Raw genomic sequence first — 20,579 nt, 5'->3', positions numbered from 1 at the left:
GAAAAATAAAAGACCCAGAATAGCAAAAACAATGCTAAGCAGGAAGTGTGAATCAGGTGGTATAGCGATACCAGACTTCAAGCTATACTACAGAGCAATAGTAACAAAAACATCATGGTACTGGTACCAAAACAGGTGGGTGGACCAATGGTACAGAATAGAGGACACAGAAACCAACCCACAAAACTACAACTTACATTTGATAAAGGGGCTAAAAGCATGCAACGGAGGAAGGATAGCATCTTCAACAAATGGTGCTGGGAAAACTGGAAATCCATATGCAACAAAATGAAACTGAATCCCTTTCTCTCGCCATGCACAAAAGTTAACTCAAAATGGATCAAGGAGCTTGATATCAACTCAGAGACACGGCATCTGATAGAAGAAAAAGTTGGCTACGACCTACATACTGTGGGGTCAGGCTCCAAATTCCTCAATAGGACACCCATAGCACAAGAGTTAACATCTAGAATCAACAAATGGGACTTACTCAAACTAAAAAGTTTTTTCTCAGCAAAAGAAACAATAAGAGAGGTAAATAGGGAGCCTACATCTTGGGAACAAATCTTTACTCCTCACACTTCAGATAGAGCCCTAATATCCAGAGTATATAAAGAACTCAAAAAATTAGACAATAAGATAACAAATAACCCAATCAACAAATGGGCCAAGGACCTGAACAGACACTTCTCAGAGGAGGACATACAATCAATCAACAAGTACATGGAAAAATGCTCACCATCTCTAGCAGTCAGAGAAATGCAAATCAAAACCACCCTAAGATACCATCTCACTCCAGTAAGATTGGCAGCCATTAGGAAGTCAAACAACAAGTGCTGGCGAGGATGTGGGGAAAAGGGTACACTTGTACATTGTTGGTGGGACTGCAAATTGGTGCAGCCAATTGGGAAAGCAGTATGGAGATTTCTTGGAAAGCTGGGAATGGAACCACCATTTGACCCTGCTATTGCCCTTCTCGGACTATTCCCTAAAGACCTAAAAAGAGCATGCTACAGGGATACTGCCACATCGATGTTCATAGCAGCACAATTCACAATAGCAAGACTGTGGAAGCAACCTAGATGCCCTTCAATAGACGAACGGATAAAAAAATGTGGCATTTATACACAATGGAGTATTACTCTGCATTAAAAAATGACAAAATCATAGAATTTGGAGGGAAATGGATGGCATTAGAGGAGATTATGCTAAGTGAAGCTAGCCAATCCCTAAAAAACAAATGCCAAATGTCTTCTTTGATATAAGGAGAGTAACAAAAACAGACTAGGGAAGAAGAGCACGAGAAGAAGACCAACATTAAACAAGGACGAGAGGTGGGAGGGAAAGGGAGAGAGAAGGGAAATTGCATGGAAATGGAAGGAGACCCTCAGGGTTATACAAAATTACATACAAGAGGAAGTGAGGGGAAAGGGAAAAATAATACAAGGGGGAGGAATGAATTACAGTAGAGGGGGTAGAGAGAGAAGACGGGAGGGGAGGGGAGGGGGGATAGTAGAGGATAGGAAAGGTAGCAGAATACAACAGACACTAGTATGTCAATATGTAAATCAATGGAAGTGTAACTGATGTGATTCTGCAATCTGTATACGGGGTAAAAATGGGAGTTCATAACCCACTTGAATCAAAGTGTGAAATATGATATATCAAGAACTATGTAATGTTTTGAACAACCAACAATAAAAAAAAGAATGGTAAAATGAAGCACGGAGTGATGAAATTTAAAAATAGTCAGTTGTTTCATAATAGAACTGGGACCAGCCTGTCTTCCCTATTCCCCTGTTACTTCCTCCACAGGGTAATTCTCTCCCTGGTAGAGAGTATTTAATTATTTGAAGTTTCCTAAAGTTGGTCTAATTGGATTTTCCATCATTATTAGTGCAAAAGATGCCCTCTAAGGCCAGGCCCAGAGAGACAGATCCAGAGGTTTAATTTTTATCACTCTGACAGTTAGTTTCAGTTTTCTTCTGTGTCTATTCACTTGAGTGTGCTTTGGCCTCTCTGGGGCTATTTTTAGGCCACCAAGAAGGTACAGGACAAGGCCAACAAGAGGATAAAATAGGCTTAATGGACTTTTAAATTGAACATTTTAGTGCAGCAAACAAGCAGATCTAGCCTGTCTTAGCTTTGTCATACAGTATTTACTGAGCACCTACTATGTACTAAGGATCCTCCAGGGACCTCTGCTTAACTGTGGGGCAACTGATAACTAGGCTTCTGGAGGCCACCCAGCCTAGAGATCTCTCCCTAACTTCTCATATCACTTCTGGGCAGCACATCTGACATATAGAGTGTCCATCACTCTAGTCTTAAGTAATATTTCATGAAGAGTTGATGTTTTTATTTCCTCCAGCTTTAAAAACCTTTCATTGACAGCACCTCTTAATACATATGCATGAGTAGGAATTACCCAATTTTCCACATGGAGAAGCTTATGAACTAAGAAGGGGAAGGAAGTATATTCATGCTTTCGAGCTTCTATTACTTCCCAGGGCTGCTGAAAATCTCATGCATTCTAGTACAAATTTTCACTCATGTCCCAAAACCATTTTCACCCTCTTCTCCCGGTAAATTTTGACAGTGTACTCTGATTCTCCAAAGGTGACTCTTTGCTCTGTGAGATTCTTAGCTTTCCTCTCATCCCTCAGAATATTTTTGAATCACTGGAAACTTTCTTTCTGTTCTGGACCTATCCTTACTGTTTTCCTAAGCATCTCTACATTCCATCTCATAGTTGTCCCAGGTCCCTGAAGAATCCCAGCAGTGGGAAGTCGGAGGAAGAAGGAAGAAGAGATGCTCATCCTACCAGAAACAGCACAGGAAAGTGCAGATGTTCACTTATAAATCCTGGCTCAACATGTGACCTTTCACTTCAAACACATGCTCCCGCCGTGATATGCTACCCTCACCAAAGGGCCAAACCCATGAAGCCACCTGATTGTGGACTTGACTCTCCAGAAAAATAAACCAAAGTAAACCTCTCTTTATTTCATAAATAGCCTGTGTCTGATATTTCACTATGTTGACCAATACAGAAGGGAATTTATGAAGTAGAATCAACTCTACCTTGGGAGGTCTCTTATCTAACTCCAAAGGGACAGCAGGGATTCTAAAGAGTTTCCTTTAAAAATCCTGAGACTGTTTTTCTTTGGCTTCCTAAAAGAATCAAATGACTAATGATAGCATCTATCATCTTTCATATCTATGTGAGTCTACCTATGTATCCCAGGTCAGCTGGGTCAGTCAGCTTTTCATAGCTGTGACCAACATACCTGACAAGAACAACTTAGAAGGAGAAAAGTTTATTCTAGGCTCGTGGTTTCACTGATCTCAGTCCATGGTTGGTTACCTACATCACAGAAATAACATGGCAGAAGGTTGTGACAGAGGAAAGCTGCTCAGCTCATGGCAGTCAAAAGGGAGGGAGGGAGAACAGGGATAATTATAGTCCAAGGTCATGCCCCCAGTGACCTACTTCCTCCAGTCATGCTGGACCTTCCTACAGTTACCACCCCGTAGCTCATTTAAACCATTTCCATCAAATGGATTAATCCCCTGATGAGGCTCTCATAATCTAATCTTTTCACCTACAAACATTGCTACACTACCTACACATGCGCTCTGGGGGGACATTTTTTAGATTCATTCTATAACATCAGGATTGTATATAATTACATGTCCAAAAAAATAATAATGCTTCAATTTATATGTACTGTACAAACCTTCAGTCTTTATGCCCATAGTACCCTTTCTTTCTCCCTTTATAAGGGTAGTACTATCTCCTTTTCTTAAAATAGGTATCTATTTGATCTCACCGTTAAGCCATAATTCATCACACCATGCTTCTCCTTTCTTCTACTGCCAAGGGACAGAAAGATCCCCACCTCTCACTGAGACTGCACCTGTGGAAGTCACCAAGCATTTCATATCTGAAACTCCATCTTCCTTTTCCCTGTCTTTATCCTTCTTGGTCTGAACTATTCATTCGTCTTTAAGGATGGCTGCTCTTTTTTTTTTTTTTTTAAGTGTTCCAAACATTATTTTATTTAATACTCATTTTTTTTGGAGTTTTTTTAAATTGATTATTTAAAGCATTACATAGTTCATGATATATTATCTTTCATACATTTGACTCAAATTGTGTTTTGAACTCCCATTTTCACCCCAAATACAGATTGCAGAATCACATCTGTTACATATTCACATTTTTACATAATGCCATATTAGTGACTGTTGCATTCTGCTACCTTTCCTATCCCCGGATGGCTGCTCTTTTATTTCCAGGTCTCTCTCTACAAATGCTTCACATAATTTCTTTATTGGACTTTCATAATTTCATAAAGTATTTAAGGAGTTCTTTCTCAGCTTCAGCACTTGATGGCACTTACAATATAAGCACTTGATGGCATTTAGCTTACAATATATATATATATATATTTTTCTGTATTGGGGATTGAACCCACAGGTGGGGTGTTGAACCACCGAGCTATATCTTCAACTCTTTTTATTTTTTATTTTGAGACAGGGTCTCACTAAATTGCCCAGGCAGGCCTTGAACTTGCCATCCTCTTACCTCTGCCTCCCAAATTGCTTGGATTACAGGCATGCATCGCGGTGCCCAATTTACCATATTCCTAAAGATTATTCAGTCTTCTCTTATTTCTGCTGTTAAAAAAAATTATGTTTCTTTGCAGACAATGTATTTTCTCTCTCCAGAATGTTCAAAATATTTTGTTCTTACCGTTCTGCAGTTTCATTACTATGAATCAAGAGTTGAAAAATCAATTTCTTTTGATTTATTTTGCTCATAATGTGACATGCTTCTGATGATTTTCATCTTTCCTGAGTTTTGCCTGGGCTGGTCATTTAAGTCTACCAAACCCTCACTTACCTTAAAATGTAGTTTATCCTATATTTTGAGATATCAATTTTATAATAAAAATTAACTACAGGAATATGAGTGAATGGACTTGTCTCAGAATGTGGACAATACTGAGCAGAATGGCCAATCAGAAAGGGCAAAATCTTGGTAGTCATTTTTCAACCATTTACTAGCTTTGTGACTATGGGAAAGTTACCTAATGTAACTGAAGTTCAATTTCTTCATCTTAAGAATGATAATGATACCAGTCAGGGTTTGCTATCAGGATTAAGTGATGGAGTGATCAAGTTCTATCTAACTACATTCTTTATTAGAACTATGTTCTAATGACAATTATCAATTTATTGCTGCTCAGCTCCAATTTGCCCTTCAATATGTGTTATGATAATGTATAGCATTCCTTTAAGTCTATCTCCTGTATAGTAAGGGTGATGTTAAATTTTCTCTGTAGAATGGAGGGATGCTATAGAAGGAAAGGTCTCCCTTGGTCCAGCTGCCACACAGATGGTCAGCAGCACAGTAACAGAACATCTCGTAGCCTTCTGTCCCAGCCATGTGCCCAGAACACACAGTCCCTAGAAACCTCAGAACACATGCCCAATCTGGTAATCACTCCCAAAATAAGACACTGATGTTCCAGGTCTCCCATTCAGAGTCATCTCAACTCTCTCTGCTAGCCTGCCCTCTCCCCATCTGGTTCATCTCTCTTGGCTCTCCAAATGTAGACATTACATGGTCCATGCTTCTCACCTACACTACACACCAACTCCATTTGTGTGCCCACCAACCAGCTGTAGATCACCTGTACTTGGTCCCTAGAGGGTTGCTTTCTATTTTTCCAGCATCTGGGACCAACTCTGGTCTAAGAACCAGGTAAACTTCTTTGCCATATAATAACTTCAGTCACACAATGAAATCTGCAGGGCATCTTGGGAATGGGTTCTTTTTCTAAGTTTGTCCTTCCTGGATACTTGCCTTCTCTTTACATCTTACAGGCACTCTTTTAATATAGATTAATAATACTTTCAAGAGAAACTACTTCTGTTTAAATCACCTTGTGGTTTCTGCCTCCTGATAGGGCCCAGACTGATATGCCAACATTTCCTCCAGTGTCTAGCACAATGAACAATGATTGCATTAGCTGTCCATGAACCTCTTTCCTCCCTTCTCCAAACAGCTCTGAGTAACCGTGTGTTCTGAAATTAAGAGGTTTGGAAAACTATAATGAAGAAAGGCTTCAGGACCTTAGGTTGACTGAAAGAAAATAAAAATAAGATGTACATATTTGTAGTCCCAGAGGTAAAAACTAGAATACATGGAAAACAATTATATAATTAAGGAAATATGATTTCACTTAATGAAGAACACTGCAATAGCAAATAATTTCAGAGAAATAGAGTATCCTGTAATGGAGGGGAAAATGGCCCACATGAGCACCATAGTGCTATTATCCTCTTAAAATTTCATGATTTTAGAAGTTATCAGAAGCTGGGAGAAGGGGGATGTTGGGGAGTTATTTCTTAATTGGTCCAGAATTTCTGTTTGGAGTGAAGAAGTATTGAAAACAGATAATACTGATGGTTGTACTAGTTGATGAATGAAATGAACACCACTGATTTGTACACCTAAAAATTGTTAAAATGGAAAATTGTATGTTTTGTGTGTTTGTGTGTGAACACAATGAAAAATCCATGATTGCTGGGTGTAGTGGTGCATGCCTAGAAAATTAGGAGGTTGAGGCAGGAGGAACATAAGTTCAAGACCAACATAGGCAACTTAGCAAGACCCTATCTCAAAACAAAAAAATAAAAAGGGTTAGGGATGTAGCTCAGTGGTAAATAGTTCAACCCCCAGTACTCCCACCCCCCTAAAAAAATCCACAATTCTATTATTCCAGGTGGGGAATGAGGAAGATTTAAATTTAAAATTTGACTTAATAAAACCCAAATCTTCATTAGTGACGTGGAAAAAAAAGCATTTCTTTGAATAGGAAGAATGGATTTACCATAGAGGAATTTGACTAAAGTGAACACTTCAGAAATCCAGTGTGTTATTAAAAAACATAAGCAATTTTGTGTCCCTCAGAACCACTGCTAAATCAAATCAGAGATGTTCCTTAAGGGCAGAAAAATAACCATACTGAGGAAAAGTTCATTTATAAATGTTACCACATTATCATGATGATAAATGTTCTCATTAATAAAATGGAACATATACAGTTTAAGAAAAAAGTTCCTTTTTGTCTACCCATACACATAAATATACAAGTTCACATGTATGTACACAAAAACACTACAATTTAATACCTGGAGGAAAAAAAACACCTGAAGACTGAGAATATACTGGTTAAAGTTCATTTCTTTATTCACAAACATAAGTTGGTAAATTTTGATTTATTATAAAAAGACATTCACAAGACATCTGTAACCAGAGCACCTGCTGTGTGAGTCTGAGGACCAAAGAAAAATACATTTAAAATTGTCTTTGATGTATTCCTCCTTAAAAATACATATTTCTTTTTGTAAGTGGATAGATAGGGCTGGGGATGTAGCTTAGCGGTACAGCACTTGTGTAGCATATGCTAGGCAATACAATTTGACCATACAAGTATAACTAATGGATTTTTAACAGATGTGAAAGCATTTCAGTAGAGAAAGAACACTTTTTCAACAAATGAGGCTGGAAGTGGACCTTCACTGGTGGTGGCTGAGGTAGGGATGTGGGAGAGGAGGAAGGGCAATTTTGATCTACCCTCACATCATGTAAAAAAAAAATAATCAAATTGTAGCATACACCTAAACATAAAAGCTAGAACTATCACACTTCTAGATGAAAACAGAAAATACTTGTGACCTTGAGCCAGGTAAAGACTTCTTAGATATGACAAAAGCACAATCCATTTTTTTAAAAAACTGATAAAATGGACTTAATCAAAATGTAAAACACTTGCTCTTCAAAAGACACTATTAAAAGAAAAGACAAGCAAGACTTGGAGAAAAGGTTTGTAAGTCATAAATATGACAAAGGTTATATCCAGAGCTTACAAAAGACTCAAAATTCAATAATAGGATATGGGGTTTAGCAAAGGGTAGATTGTGGAAGGATGGGAAAGAAGAATTGCAAAAGGACACAAGGAAACTTTTGGAGGTAACAGAAATGCTCACCGTTTCGATTGAGGTGACAGTCTCACAGGTGTGCATATATCAAAGCTTAAGAAATTATTCATTTAAAGATATTTGATTTTGTATGCCAAGTATACCTCAGTAAAGCTGCTAAAAAATAAAGTAAGCAGCTTGTTTGGGATTGATAAAAACTGGGAAAGTCTTTTCTCTCAATCAGAGACAAGAAAAATTCAACTTATGACCAGCATCTACAAAGAAGTCATTTATTTATATATATGGTGGCACGATGAAAAATAAAAACAAAAACCCAAGAAAGTTTTTTACAAAATTCAAAAGATAGAGATTTTTCTATTTCCATTCTTCAAGCCCAGTTCTCATGCAATCTGTTTCTTAAAGCCTTTTCTCATCACTCAAGTAGAAAGTAATTGTTCTCTTTTGTGAATCACTATACCACTCACGGTAATTTTCAGACATTAATTCAAGGCATCTATCCACCCACCCATTACACATTTATTAAGTATCTCATATGATCCAGTATGAGCTTAACACTAGATATGCAAAAGTGAAAAGTACATAGTTCTTCCCTTCAAAAGCCTCATAGTCTAGTGGCAAGAGTGACATTTTAAATAAGTAAGTAACAGTAATATACTGTTTTATTCAGCTCCTGCACCACTGTGACCAAAAGACCTGGCAAGAACAATTTAAAGGAGAACAAGTTTATTTTGACTCAGTTTCAGAGGTTCAGTCTATGGTCAACTAACCCCATTCCTCTGGGCCCAAGTTGAGGCAGAAAATTGTGATGGTAGGGCATGGCAGAGGTAAGCAGCTCAGGACATGGTAATCAGGAAGCAAAGCAGAGCTCCATTGACCTGGGACAAAATATAAACCCCAAAGGCACATCATCAGTGATCAACTTCCTTCATCCACACTACCTACCTACGGATAACACCCAGTTAATGCATCAGTGGATTACTCCACTGATTAGGTTAAAGCTGCTCTATTCTAATCATCTCACCTTTGAACCTTCTTACATTGTTTCACACATGAACTTTTGGGTGATATCTCACATCTAAACCATAACATACAATGAAGTTATTTTAAGAAACATTGAGAAGTACAATAGGAACCAGGTGCAGTGATGTAAGGCTGTAATCCAAGAAATGCAGGAGGCTGAGGCAGGAGGAGCACAAATTCAAGGCCAACCTGGGGAACTTGTGAGACCCTAAGCAACTTAGTGAGATCCTGTCTTAAAATAAATAATAAAAAGGGCTGGGGATGTAGTTCAGTGGTAGAGTGTAGTTCAGAACTGAGAGAGAAAAAAAAAAGTACAACAGGAACATAGAGGAGGAAATTTACTTTGTCAGATGCAACATCTTATACCACAGTGATTTATTCAGAGTCCATTTTCCTACTGGAATAAAACTTCCTGAGAACAAGGGCCCATGACTTAATTACCCCGCATAGTACCTGGTGTAAGTCTTTCACACAAATATATTTTTCAAATGAATAGAAATTTTTTCACCTACTCTTCAACTAGAAGGCAAGGTCACCCATGTTGCCATCTTCACAGTTGAGTTCCAAACCTTACCTATTTTGTCAACAAAGTCATGGCAGTAATCTGAGAGGAGACAAAAGGAGAAGCTAAGTCTAGGTTTGCCAATTTCCAAAGAAATGGCCACTCTCCCCTCATACAGGAAGAAGGATGGTAGAGTGCTTGCCTAGCATGTGCAAGGTCCTAGGTTCAATCCCTAGCACCATAAAAAAATAAAAAAACAGGAAGGAGGCAAGAGTTTAAGTGGGGTGGGGTGGGTGTGGGGTGGGTGTTGGTCTGCAGAGATCCAGTGCAGAAGAATAACACCCAGGTTCTGAGGTCCTGCCCTGAATCCCAGAATAGCCCTGACTTGTTACTGCTGTCTGGTATTCTTCTGACATAGAATACCTATGAATGGTAGCCATCTAATCTCTATAGGAATTATAATAGTCACAGCCAGGCATGGTGGCACATTTCTGTAACCCCAGTGATGTGGGAGGCTGAGGCATAAGGATCACAAGTTCAAAGTCAGCCTCAGCAATATAGCAATATAGCTAGGCTATAAGCAACTTAGCAAGACTCTGTCTCAAAATTTAAAAAAAAAAAAGTTTTTTTTTTTTTTTTTTTTTTTGATGGGCTGGCATATAGGTCAGTAGTAAAATGCTTTGCAGTTCAATCCTCAGCACCAAAAAAAAAAAAAAAAAAAGAATTCATACAAATCTCATTGTGAAAGCAATTTCTGGGTATGTATCCATTCAATCTACTATAATGAAATATCACAAACCAGGTGGCTCAAAACAATAAAAATTTCTTTCTTATTGTTCTGGGGACTGGGGAGTCCAAGATTAAGGAACTGGTAGATCCAGTGTCTGCTGAAGGCCTACCTTCTGGTTCACAGATGTGTCTTCACATGGTGAAAAGGGCAAGTCAGCTGTCTGGAGCTTCTTTTATGAGGACACTAATCTTAAATATGAGGGCTCCACCTTCATGACCTAATCACCTCTGAAGTATCTAACGGCCTGAAGCCTCACCTTGTGAGTAAAGATTTCAACACATGAATTTGGAGAATAAGATAAACACCCAGAAATTATATTTTTAATTTTCTGCTTTCCTAAGTGATCTCAAGTCCTTTATCTAGGCTCAGTTTCTGAAGGGACAGAAAGAGGAGAACACGGTGGGAAACTGAGAGCACAGGGGGATGGGATAACCCAGTAATCTCATTTTATCATAATCAACATGTAAGCAATTACAAAATTTCAGTTAGGATAAAACTAGCACAAATTTAAAGGGTCTCTGATTATAACAGAGAGATCTAGATTAAAAAACAAGAAGAAATCCTTCACAGCTCCCTTAATACAATTTAATACAATCAGAAAAACTTTCCATCCTAAAGATAAGGCAGATTTATTTCTTATACTTACATTTACAGAGCCAGCAGATCTCATAAAGGAAAAGTAATAAAAGTTTATTTCAATCTGTCTAGACCCACCAGCCTAACAGATGGCTCCAGGAGATGGCAGGGAGACCCTGGGGCTCTGCATCCTCCTGAGCTTTGGACTGGGCTCTTACCTGTAGATGGGGTCCTGCATCACCAGCATCTTGCTCTCATCCCACGTCCACTCCTTTTTCTGCAATAAAAGAAGCTGTAAATGAATAAGTTAGGCTTGTCCTCAGCTATAGAACCAGGGCACACATTGAACTACTAATGCTTATGCAAACACATGCATCTTGCTTCTGGCCTGACTTTTTCCCTCTAAGAGGCCCAGAGCTGATTGCTCCAAAAGGGCAAGGGGAAAATGTCACGTGTCTGATCAGTTTCCCTCACAAGCACTTCAGGAGAGTGTCTCTCCCTGGCAGAGAGCACAAGCAGGAGCCAAGAAGGCCTCAGGGGACCACAGGCAGACTCTAAATAAAAATTTCTTAGAGAAATTGCAAGGAAAAAAAAAAGACTACATATCACTCCAAGGAGGTGGGAGAAGAGGAATGAAAAGAAGAAGAGAGTAAAATAAAACGTGTGGAGGAGGCAATCATATGCAAATGAAATGTAATCCACCCTCTCTTTAATTAAAAGGGAAAGGAAAAAAAAAAAAGGCCTCCAAGTGAGTTAACTAGTACATTTAATAGTCATTCAGCTGTGGTCCTAATTTACTGTGAACACATGGAGACCACCCCCGCCTACTGTCTCCCCTCCCCCCAAGCTCCCTCTCCTTCCCCCCAACCCCCCCCAACCTCCCCCCCCCCAACACACACAAGCTAACTGGGAGGCTAACTGCAAGTTCCAGGCCATCTTTGGCAACTTAGTGAGACCCTATCTCAAAATAAAAAAATAAAAAAGATGTAGCTCAATGGTAGAGTGCTTGGTGTCTTTGGATTGAAACCCTAGTACCAACACTCATCATCATCATCATCATCATCATCATCATCACTCATCTATTGAAGACAGTCAAGAGAGGAGGGAGAGCAAGGAAGTATATATTGGATACTTTAGCTAGGTACCTTTGGTAAGTGAATTTCTCAGATAGAATGCACAGAGTGACTTCTCTAAACATATTAAAGTTTAGAGATTGTCCAGAGGACCAGGGGAGACTATGTCCAGGCCCTTAGAGTGACATTAGGAAAAAGCATTATCTCAGGAACTTTTCCCAAACACAACATTATACACACCTGGCATATGTCACACACATACATACATGTTCACTCTCTCACACACACACACACACACACACACACACACACCATGTAATCTTAATTTTCATTCAACATCAATCCATCAAATGAGGTGAATTTAGACTGGTTTACATTCACTATCAACCAATTCTGCCCAGCAGAGAGTGATGCACACCTGTAATCCCAGCTACTCAGAAGGCTGAGGCAGGAGGATCATAGGCCTGTTTCAGGGCCAGTCTTGGCAACTTAGTGAGACCCTGTCTCAAAATAAGAATAAAAAGAGCTGGGGACATGGATTAGTGGCAGAGCACTTCTGGGTTACATCCCCAGTACCTCCAATCAATCAATTTATAAGCTTTTTTTGTGATCACCCCTCCCATGACATGTTTCCCAGACTTCTATCAGAGTCACCTTCTTTTTGTATACACTATGTACTGGCCAGTATTCCCCTCAAAATCTGATGCTCTAAAACATCTCTCACTGATTCACATATGGTCTGACTGGCATTTAACAGAGACATTTTCTGATCTCTATTCCAGTCATGACACCACTCTTGACCCAGACAGATTGATTTACAGCCTCTTTAGCTCCCTCACGACCTGAATGGCACCCAAGGGAGGCTGGTTTCCAACTGATGGACTAAAATTTTTCAGAGTTAAAGTTCAGATACTGGCATATGTGCTTATTTATTTACTTATCTAGTGTTACTGGGGATTGAACCCAGGGGTGCTCTACCACTGAGGTATATCCCAGTTCCTTTTATTTTTCATTTTGTGACAGGGTCTTGCTAAGTTTCCCAGGCTGACCTCAAACTGCCTGACCCTCCTGAAGTAGCAGCTATTTCTGGCTTAGATGCATATTTCAAACAAAACAATTATTCATCAAAGGGGTTACTTAAATGGCAAGATATGTTTAAAATATAATTGGATTTTAGGGCAGATTTATCATAATTTTTCACTTGTTTCAAGAGTATTTGCAATTATTCATGAAAGCATTTTTATGATTGCTACTTAAAATCTTTGTCAGATTATTCTAACATCTCTGTCATCTGGTGCTGGCATCTATTTTCTTTTTTCTCCCCACTAAAGTTCAAGTTTTTATCATTGATGGTATGGCAAGTGACTTCAGGTGAAACCTAAACCTTCTGAGTGTTATGACTCTAAAGAAGTGTGTGTGTATGGGGGGGGTACTGGAGACTGAACTTGGGGTGCTCTATCACTGAACTATTTCCCCAGCTCTTTTTCATTTTTTGATTTTGAGAGAGGGTCTTGCTAAGTTGCTGAGGCTTGTCTTGAACTTGTCAACCTCTGGCCTCAGTCTCCAGAGTCACTGGGATTATAGGTGTGAGCTGCTACACTCAGCTCTAGGTATCATTTAAACTTTCTAGTTTAACTATCATACTAGGACACTGCTCAAACAGGGGAAAGAGGAGAATGCCACATTATCACTGCCAGGAGAGAATTAAGTTCAGGTTTCCCACTTGACCTCTATTGACACCTGAGAGAAAAAAGGGTTCCTTGATACTGCTGGGTGTGGGTTGCAGTTCTAACTCCCCACCAGGCTCCCACCGCTGCTACTCTGGTTCAAAGGAGTACTTTGTTATTGACCTTCAACTATCCTGCACTGATTATATGCATTACTGCACTATCATTCAGCTTCATTCCAATTAAGAAGTGGTGGAAGTCTAGGTTCTCCATATTGTCTCCAATGACACAGCACATGAGGAATAGGGGTGAGGTGGGGGAGTGAGACACTCATTACCAGCTGCTAGGGATGAAAGTCCTGGCATCCTTCTTAGCTTTCTTTGACACTAACCAATGGGGTGGTGCCCCTTGTGATAGCCCAGCAGTGGTGGGTATCTAGGTTTCCACTCAGCCATGCAGCCTTGCAGGGAAGGGGGACAGATTTTTCTGTGTTGTTTGGCTGAAGGAGTGGCTATTGTCTAAGTTTTTCTGCCTTGCTTTGCTGCCCTTTTCACACTCATCTGTATTTAGATGGAGAAATAGGGGGAAATGCAGCTATTCCTTATTCCAAGGAACAAAAATCTTGGGTGGATGTGTGTGTAGATACACAGGTAAAATTTTTCTAAAAGAACTATTGCTTCCTGGATTCCACCTCTTCAGGCTCAGGAATATAGGAGGTGAGGCCTTTCTGCAATCTGTAGTAACAACAAGCATTTCAGGTGATTCTGATGTAGTATTCAGAGCCAGAATCAGGTGATTCTGATGCAGGACTGAGTATCAAAGAAAAGTTAAAGTGAAACACCCAGCCAGAGGTCCTTTTCCATATACTGTGTGCTCCTGTGGAAGTCTTAGGCTTGGCACAGGGAAGGCCCCTGTCTTCAAAGACAGCCAACTGACCAAGATCCCATCAATGTTGTGCTTGGCCAGAGCCCACCCACTGTGCTACTCAATAAAACATTCACTGGGAGTTAAACACTCAAGGGAGGCCTGCAGCAGAGGCTGCTCTGAGGGAGTGAATCCTTGCTTTTTTCATACACTTAACTTTCAGAAAAGTTTGCTCCTCATAGTATTCCTTGTTGCTCTGCTGTGATTTTCAAAGTTATTAGAAGAATGATTCCATGTACCAAAGAGACCATTTCATGATGCTGCCACATCCACGGGCCCCTTTCTGATATGAGCAGCCCTGAAGAGGGTTCTGAGGGTGGACAATGTGGTTTTTGCTGTGTGCAGCTGTTGAGAACTACCATGCTAACATGGCCACGACCAGTGGAGCTCAGGATCAGTAGTCAGTGCCTGAAAACACCACAGAGGGGTTAGCGCGAAACTGCCTGATCCGTGAGCTCCAGGATACAAAGACCCAGTTTTGCTCAATCAAATCCTCCACTAAACTTTGCTGAGCCCCCAAAACAGCAGATGGTTTTTGTGACCTGCTGCAGATATTTCCACTCAATCTGGCTGCAATGCTAAGAAAGAAAAGCCATTGAATGCCAGCCTCTTTCCTCCTAGCCTACTAGCATGCCTCCATTATCAAAAGTACCCTGGGCAAGACTCTTCTTTGCATACCCAAAGAATGTAACTAATATGTTCATTAAGAAGAACAAATAATGAGTCAACATAATACAGAACAACTATTTTCCTTCTTTGGCATTCCTGACTAGGAAGATGGAGAGGCCAGGCTTCCAGGCACTTTGTATTAATTTAATAAGAGTGAACATTGTCAGGGTATATAGAAGCCAGAAAATACCTTACTTTAGGGAGATGTCCCAGTATCCATATAGAACATACTGAAGGGGGTGGGTAGGGTTGGAGGACACAAAGATCTTTTTGCCTACTTATTTTCCTTTTCTGAAAATGCCATTAAAATCTAGTCCTCTCCCTTTAAAGGCCTTATAGTAATCCTCGGGTAAGTCTATTAAATCTATAAAGAGATTAGGAAATCATCAAGGCAATACAAAGGGTACAATAGATAGAGACTCACCTTTTTTTTTTCTTTCCTTTTTCTGAGGGGGTAGGATATCAGGGATTGAACCCAGAAGTGCTTTACCATTGAACTTTAATTTTAATCTTGAGATAGGGCCTCACTAAAGGCCAGGTTGGCCTTGAATTTGCAATCCTCCTGCCTTAGCCTCCTGACTTCACTGGGATTACAGGTATGCACCACCACGTCTGGCTTACCAATGTTTTGGTTATTCAATAACCTAAGGCAAATGTGTTGGAACTTTTTAATGCAATCCCTTCAATAACCAAATGATAATCTAAGAACACCAGAACTGAAGGACCCCCACCTCTCTTACCCATCTCTTTCAAATAACACTCTGAGGTGTGTACTCATGTTTGAGCCAGGTGTCACCCCTGGCTATCAGCTGGGTCTAGACTAGAACCAAGTTCTCCTGAATTTTAGACTAGTTCTGGCTCTAGGACTCAGTAGAATTCCGTCAACTGCAGTACTCTGAATGGCTTAACTTAGAGGAAGGCTCCTCTTCTCATACCACTGTCTTAAATGAACACGTTCTTCTCTGTTGGTCTGAGTGCTCTCTCTTTATCTCCTTTATTTTGAAAGTTTCTTCCCCAGACCCCTCTCTTTTCCTCTCCTTTTACCTTTTTAATTTTGAGACAGGGTATCAGTAAAAAGGAAGTCTGGAGATGTAGCTCAGTAGTAGAGGACCCTGCATTCAATCCCTAGCGGGTGGGGTGGGAGGGAGGGAAGGAAGGAAAGAAAGAAGAAGGCATAATTTAGAACTATGTGAGCTTTCTAGAGATAGTTAAACTGAGTTTAGCTATAGTTACTTTGACTTTTCAATGATATATCTCTGGCCTATGGTGGAAGTCAACTTTGATTTATAACCCTGGAAAGCCAGTCATTAGCCTTCCTTCCTATTTTCCTTCTCTCATTAAATCATTTTCCTAAATTTTTTTCCTTAAAAAATATTTCCATATGAAAAGTGGGGAGGAAGTGGTTTCTGTATTGTTCTTTTTCTCTTTAAAATGCTTGCAGCTGGGCACAGAGGCACATACCTATAATCCAAGGTACTCAGGAGACAGTTCAAGGCCAGCCTAGGCAATTAGTGAGAATCTGTCTCAAAATGAAATAATAAGGGATGGGGATGGAGCTTGGTTGGCTGAGTACCCCGGGTTCAATCCCCAGTACTTTGTCCCTCTGCCCAAAGTCAGTGAGATACATAGCTTAACTTGGAGGACATTTACAGGAAATTGTGGTCACAAGAATGTACCCTCAAAGGTCCAGTTACAGAGAGTTTAACCAAGGGCCCCAGATGCTGCTACCTGAAGTCCATCATTGAACTTGGTTAGGCACCATGCTTTCCTGGGCTGCTCCCAGCCAAGCACTGAACATGAAGACATTCTAAGACAGCCCAGCTGTTTAAGAGACTTTCACCCAACCTTTCTTCTTCCTTCCCTGTCTCTGGCTCTTGGTGGCAGGCCTACAGTCTGACAGCCATCCCACTCTTTCCCAGGTACTTCCCTCACTTTCTCCCACAGGCATTTAATCCCATCTTTGCACTCGCTTGTTCGTGTCAGACTAACAAGGAAAGTGAAAAAGGAAAGATACAGGAAATTCATCTTTACATGTTTCATTTTTGATTTTTCAAAACTATCTTAGTTGACATGGAGGAAAAGCCTGTTGCTCTATTTAAAGAAGGAACTTCTACATAATGCTTTCTTTTACATTATTAAAATTGACCCCCACCTGAAAGATGAACACTGAGGCTCAGGGGGACCTTATATCCCTCTAAATTCACCTGGCCCAGTGGTAAATAAAATCTATCTATCTCTTCTACCTCTAGACTCCATGTTCTCCTTGCTACTCCAAGCAAGTCTTTCACTCCCCTTTACTCTGAACAGAGGAAAGAGATAAAGGGCGGACTGTGTTGTGTTGAAAGACCACAGAATGGAGTAAGCACATTCTTGATACAGGACCTTCTTTTTCCTTTATCTATTGAGTACGAATGTCAAGTCCTCCATGGAAATTCATTCACTGCCATTTTGTGATCCTAAAAGCTTCTGGCAAGGCATATTATGTGAGAACTGGTTTAGAGGTAGGTCTGCCTGAAACATTGCCAACAAGAGAAAACAGAGTCAGGAATAATTATCACAGTCATCCTCCCTATTGTTGGAAGCATAAAACGAATATGGCATGTTTGAAGCCCTGTCCTGGGAGCCCAAAGGTGGAAGAGGGATTCCTACTGACATTTATTTACTATCCCTACTGGAATCAGTAAGCGTGTCTAAAAGTCAGCAAATTTTGTCATTATTCATGCACATTATTCATGCATCTGACAGCAATGGCAACTTCTTTTAAAACTTTTTCTTAAATTAAAAAAACCTTGCAAAGACTATATAAACCTAGCTTGACAAAGTCTCCATGCTTCTAGGTAGAATAGGATTAGGCTGAAAATAAAGCTATCTCCTACCTTCAGGTATAACCTACAGATATAGGAAAATGCATTTCAAAACTGAAAATACTCACACAATTTTCTAACAAATCCTCACACAATGCACATGGGTTCCTAATACATCCATTTAAAACTAGCAAGAAATAGCAGGCCACAAAAGACAACATGGTGAAAAGAAAACTGTGCTGAGTTTAGGGGGCAGATTCACACTCTGGTCCTGTCAGTGACTATGTCTACCTGGGTGACCTAGATACTAGGTGGGGGTATCCCTGAACCTATCTCACTCTCTGTTGCCAGATCTAATCAATCCAGGGATTAGTCCAGATCGTTCTTTAAGTCCCTTCTCCTAAATTCTGGTTCTATAATTTTGAGTGCCCCCTTTATTTACCCAGTTAGATCTGAGTTCTATGTTACCATAGTAACCTAATACTATTGCTTGGGCATGAAAATAGTTGCCTTATGATGTGAATGTCCCTGTTCCAGAATGTAAGTTAGAAGTTAAAGACAATAAACACAAGCACCATGCACGCACAGCAACATGGTAGTAGAAAGAACCTGCTTGGAGATTTGAGCAAGACATACCTGTTTTGGATCTAGACTTCACCACTGATGGGACCTGAGATTTTGAGCAAGTTGCTCAATCTTCTTTTGCAAATGAGCATAATAATGGCATCTACTTCATGGGATATGTGATGATTTAGTGTTACAGTACATCAAACAAGACTAAAAAACAGTAGGTATTCACTATCAGTGCCAGCTATTATTAGATTATTAGTAGCTATTCCAATTATCATCTTAGTGTGTAATTACTTCAATCAGTTTGCTCCCTCTCTCCTTCCACCTTCCCAAACAGATAAGATCTGAGAGAAGACATGTAACCTGCCCCCAAAAGCTCACAGCTTATAGGGGGAAGAGATAAATAAATCTAATGTGGGGCTGGGATGTAGCTTCAGGGTATAGCATGTGCTTAGCATGCATGAGGCCCTGGGTTCTAAGTCTTGTACCAAAGGAAAAAAAATTCCCCCAAATGAAAAACACCTCCAATGAAATGGAGAACTATAATAGATTTATTTTACACAAAGTGCCATGAAATATAGTAAACTTTGCTAGAAAGGGTCCATATCTTGTACCCCTATGTATCTTATACAAATATTTGTAAATGTGAATGATGGATTATTTCTAGAATGTTGCCTTAAGGAATCCCAACAAATTATTGGTTTATAAGACAAAGCACATGAAACTGAGTCCCTTTAGGTTCTTTTGGAACAATCCTTTAGATGAAGTTCAAGATTAATCTTTCTTATTCAGGATTCCACTCCCTAGCAAATGGTGGTACAGTGTAATTCTGGAATTATAACAAATAATCATTATTATATACACAGAAAAGATAATTACTTGGGCCTAGTTGGGAGTTAAAGAAAATGTTCAGATTGAGAGACATCAAAGCAAAGCTGATTATCTTGGTAACTGAGTTCACACCACAAATTTGACATAAGATTTGAAAGGAATTTATGATTCATTATGTGCTGGCATTAGTTCAAGAAGAGAGCATTTTTAGATACTTATTAATATAACAAAAAAGACAGTTTTTGCATCTCAGTGAGATGATTACAATATATTTCGCTATTGCCTGCACTAATACAACACACCTGAGAATCAGAGTCACTTGAACAAGTCCTACTACCACAATCTAAATTAACAATTCCTACTGAAGTCTTCTGTATCTGGGAAAAGCTCTGATTCTTGTTTTTTCCTTTTTTTTTTTTTTTAAACTGACAGACTGATGGGAGAAGAGAGAGGGAGAAGAATGTCATAATCAAAAGGAACAAACTAGACTTCATTATATCCTGTTGCTAAGTACTTATTTCTTTCTGACATAATGACACTATCACATACAAATAATTTTCATTCATCCAGCCAGCCAAGAGCCACAAACACTGAACACACTTCTCCATGTACCTGGTAAGTGCTGAGCTCACAAAGATTGCCCCTTCTCTTAGAAAGTTCTCTAAAATCAAGAGTCCCCTGTAAACACACCTCCCTCCTCAGACAGGAAGCACACCACCATTGACCAGTTACAAATAGGCTAAAAAAGGAGGCCCAGTGGCTACTTTGAGAGGCATGTGACCTCACAGGGTCTCCTCCTGGCCCAGAGGATTGGAAGACAAAACCATATAGTAAACCACCCAGCCTGTAGTGTCTGCTTTCTTTGTTGCCCAGTAGTTTTTCAAAGATTTAAATACATACTGGTGATCTAAATTTATATACAAGTTTAAATTGCAGAGTATTTGAGCTGGAAAAGTGAAAGTGATTAACCAACCCAGCTCCGCATTCTTTTTACTTGAAGATCAGAAAGGCAAAATGATTCGCTCAGAGGACAGAGCCAGGAAAGGTGGAGCCAGGACCAGAACCCAGGTCTTCTTGCCTCTGCTTAGGGCTCCTTCCAACATGTCATGCTGACCCAGTAAATATCAGCATGCTGTC

General features: G+C 39.8%; 1 protein-coding gene across 3 annotated transcripts in view; it reads right to left on the bottom strand.

Annotated features, from left to right (window-relative positions):
- The window catches only part of LOC308655993 (carboxyl-terminal PDZ ligand of neuronal nitric oxide synthase protein), a gene marked incomplete at its 3' end in the record, with an annotated part of 325,313 nt that overhangs the window by 79,179 nt on the left and 225,555 nt on the right, over window positions 1-20,579 (bottom strand). For 2 of the 3 annotated variants that reach the window (XM_081306545.1, XM_081306547.1), the window contains exon 4: window positions 11,123-11,196. In XM_081306545.1, coding sequence (XP_081162671.1) covers window positions 11,123-11,196 — 74 coding nt within the window. The remainder of the gene's footprint in view (window positions 1-11,122; window positions 11,197-20,579) is intronic. The other variant, XM_081306546.1, reaches the window with a different exon arrangement.

Source organism: Spermophilus citellus (assembly GCF_964194105.1).
Source record: "Spermophilus citellus genome assembly, chromosome: 9".
NCBI classification, from domain to species: domain Eukaryota; kingdom Metazoa; phylum Chordata; class Mammalia; order Rodentia; family Sciuridae; genus Spermophilus; species Spermophilus citellus.
The sequence above is the reverse complement of the archived record's forward strand: the minus strand, read 5'-3'. Positions and strand labels throughout refer to the sequence as shown.